The following is a 3,689-nucleotide window of genomic DNA, read 5'->3' as shown; positions in this document are numbered from 1 at the left end:
TTCAACTGGCTTTCATTTCAATACCTTTTATCCATAGCGTGTTTTAACAACTGTCGTTTTGCTGTTGATTCCCTTTTCTTCGTTCTTTAAATAATATGATAATTAATCAGCTTTTTAACTGACTGTCTTTCCCACACTTTTTATCCATAGCGTGTTTTAACAAATGAATGAATGAATGCGACTTACTGACTGTTGTTTTTACATGGTTTTCGCTATCGTTTTCGAAGAGATAAAAAAAATATGCTATACCTTAACCTGCTTACCAATACCGCTAAAAAGGCATGGCATTTTTTTCATTCAGAAAGTGCGCTAATTAAAAGGACATGTATGCTTTTGTAATTAGCAGGAAAAAAGCAAAATACCATTGCCGGTATTTGGATTATTCGCTGTTTCCTAAGAATGGCCCACTCTTGTTTAGAACAGGCTGTTGAGGCAATATAGTATAGCCAATGCCTATGTTTAGAAGATAAAACACGGATATTGACTTTCTTATACAACTATAAGCAAAATGCATCTTAAAAATGCATCCCTTTCGCTGCTACTACTGTGGGCGTATGTGTTTTTAGGCAAGACACTGAACGGCAATTACTCCAACCCAGTGGTCACTAATGGGTTATCTAAATTATCAGCCATACACAAAAAATCCTCCCAAAATAATCACCCACAAAGTTACATACATAGTAACTCGTAAGCAGGCATGAGGTGTATGAAACAAAACACCCGTGTTATAACGACTGTCATATATAAATGAAAAAATCCTCCAAAAATTAATCACCTATAAAGCAACATACATGGCGACTCGTAAGCTGGCACGAGGTGTATGAAACAAAACACCAATGCGGGGATAAATAAATTCCATTCTTTATCCGTACAGTCTTTTACCGACAGTAAGGAAGCAGCGACGAGACTTGAATCCAAAACCCCTGGGTAAAACGAAGGCGCGCTTATCAACTCTGCTATATACATCGCCGGTTGATGTATTTAACCCCTATTTATTCACGCGTGGGATACCAACGACAATCGTTATAACACGGGTGTTTCGTTTCATACATCTCATGCCTGCTGACGAGTTTTCGGTTTAGCTCAACAAATTTTGTGTTTAACAGCCACTCTTTCTAATACCTTTTATCCATAGCGTGTTTTAAAGACTGTTTTTTGCTGTTATACCCTTCTCTACTTTGCTTAAATTATAAGATTATTACCCAGTTTAAATGGTAATTACCCTGCTTTTTAACTGGCGCTCATTTCAATACCTTTTATCCATAGCGTGTTTTAATGACTGTTGATTATAGTAAGGTGGGGAAAGATGGGACACCTTTTCATTCCATTTTCTCGTCTCATTTGGTAGTAAACAAAGAAAATTCAAAGAATTACAAAACCATATTCTCACGACTCCCATAGACCGTTGTAGATTATTTAAAACACGATCAGGATATTTGGATATTATGTGCTAAAGGTGTCCCACTCTTTTCTAATTTTTCACTTTTAACCAGTCTGAACCAGTTCTAAGTCTTCTTTTTCTAATTGCAAGTAAATAAAACACAAAAAAACGGCATTTTTTGAAAACTTTTTTACTTATTTCACTCGTCTCGTCCCTAATAATTACAACAATATTAAAAAATAAGAAATATTCATTTACGATGGTGCTCGGGGTTTTTGCTTTTTCGGGACTGCGTGTGTGTATGGTTTAGCGCTGAAAATAGTGTTTCTATCGTGAACGTGTCACATTGTGGCGCCCGAGAGCTAAGTTTTTTAGCACCGGAGTGAGTTTTGAGAAGCCTTAATTTTCCGGGTTTTGGGCCATTTTTTTAGGCTAGAAAATGCTCCCACGTTGGTAGGAAAAGAACTAAAATGCACAAGTGCCTAACGATGAACATTATGACGTTTTAAAAGCACACACAAAAGCGGGGGGGTGGGGGGACACGCGCTGGGCCGGACTGTACGAATTGTTTTTCGTAGTGGTTTAGGGGTAATAAGAGAAAAAATAATAATAATAATAACATTCATAATAATCATTTCAAAACGACGACGCATTTCGTGATTTTTTGAACAGGAAAACCAGCTTGAACGATTACCTAATTATGCCATTTCATCGAAAAAAAGGCGGCCGTCAGTGGGCGCCGCCGAGCAGGGCCCAGTAAATAGACGATTTTTAGTTCGCGTCGTGCGGTTTTTGAAATCGGACCTCTGCAACAGTGAACAAAACGGCGCCTTTTGGGCAGGGCCCTTGACCGTTACGATTTCGGATTTCACTCTTAGAAATAAGAGCGTTTTTTCGATCACAATAATTCGTACTGTCGCAGGTGCATACGCTGTATGATATCGCGGCAATCTTGAAACACTTTTCGAATGTTTTCCGTGTCTACAGCGCACGTGAAATGGGGGTAGCAGTAGTGGCGGCCTTCTCCGGTAGTGCTTATCCGCTGAAAAAGACGAAAATTAGAAATTTTTTTAAAAAATTGGGAAGAATATAAATTTTTTTTTTTTTGTAAATTGGAAAAAAAGCAACAAATATTCAGAATTGCAATAATCTGGCAAAAACGAGGAAAAAAACCCAAACATTTTATTCGAATATTTTAAAAATAATTTTAAAAAATAAAAATAAGTACTTACTAAAAATTCATTGCGAATGAAGTATTTTGCTTTAGTGACATCAGGGTTTTCATTGTGGTTTACTGTAGCTGTAATTAATAAGTGAATGAATGAACGTAACTTTCTATACTTAAGCGGCAGGGTAATGATAGTCGTTATAACACGGGTGTTCTGTGTCATACACTTCATGCCCACTTTCAAGTTATGAATGTAACTTATTTATCCTTGCGTGGCAGGGCAATAACGTCTGTATTAGCTGTAACACAGGTGTTTTGATTCATACACCTTATGCCTGCTTACAAGTTACCACATATGTAACTTAGTGTAAAAACATTTTTGCAGACTTTTTGGTTTTATGTATGGCTGATAATTTAGACAACCCATTAGGAACCACTGGGTTGGAGCAATTGCTGTTAAGTGTCTTGCTCAAGGACACATAGGCTCACAATAGTAGCAGCGGCGAGCCTTGAACCCTACACTGTAAACTTACCATCTGAAGGTATATCATATTTCTTAAACTCTGGAAAGTATGTTTCAACTTTTGATCGGCCCGTTGTGACTTTTTGGGTAAGAACATCTTGTTTATTGAGAAACAGAATCACGGAGATCGTTTTCAGCCACCTGAGGGGAAAGAGAGTCAAATTATACCTCATGCTCGCTGTCGGGGTTAGGTTATAACATAGGTGTCTTTTTATACACCTCATGTTCACTGTCATGTTATATAACATGGGTGTCTTCTTATACACCAGACACACATGGAGTATTCATACACCTCATGCTCACTGTTCAGTTATAACATGGGTGTCTTCTTATACACCAGACATACATGGTGTATTCATTCATGCACCTCATGCTCACTGTTCAGTTATAACATGGGTGTCTTCTTATACACCAGACACACATGGTGTATTCATACATCTCATGCTCACTGTTGAGTTATAACATGGGTGTCTTCTTATACACCAGATACACATGGTGTATTCGTACACCTCATGCTCACTGTCGAGTTATAACATGGGTGTCTTCTTATACACCAGACACACATGGTGTATTCATACACCTCATGCTCACTGTCGAGTTAAAACATGGGTGTCTTC

At 37.9% G+C, this 3,689-nt stretch overlaps 1 protein-coding gene across 1 annotated transcript in view; it reads right to left on the bottom strand.

Moving 5' to 3' along the window:
- Positions 1-1,555: 1,555 nt before the first annotated feature.
- Positions 1,556-3,689, bottom strand: part of LOC100185405 (guanine nucleotide-binding protein G(s) subunit alpha-like) — a 16,249-nt gene continuing 14,115 nt past the window's right edge. Inside the window, exons 11-13 of the mRNA XM_002124566.5 lie at positions 3,083-3,213; positions 2,614-2,681; positions 1,556-2,423 (exon numbers count right to left, since the gene is read on the bottom strand). Coding sequence (XP_002124602.2) covers positions 2,280-2,423; positions 2,614-2,681; positions 3,083-3,213 — 343 coding nt within the window. The 3' untranslated portion in view covers positions 1,556-2,279. The remainder of the gene's footprint in view (positions 2,424-2,613; positions 2,682-3,082; positions 3,214-3,689) is intronic.

This window comes from Ciona intestinalis, unplaced genomic scaffold, assembly GCF_000224145.3.
Source record: "Ciona intestinalis unplaced genomic scaffold, KH HT000040.1, whole genome shotgun sequence".
Lineage (NCBI taxonomy): Eukaryota > Metazoa > Chordata > Ascidiacea > Phlebobranchia > Cionidae > Ciona > Ciona intestinalis.
Note: the sequence above shows the minus strand (reverse complement) of the source record. Positions and strands in the feature narration are given on the sequence as shown.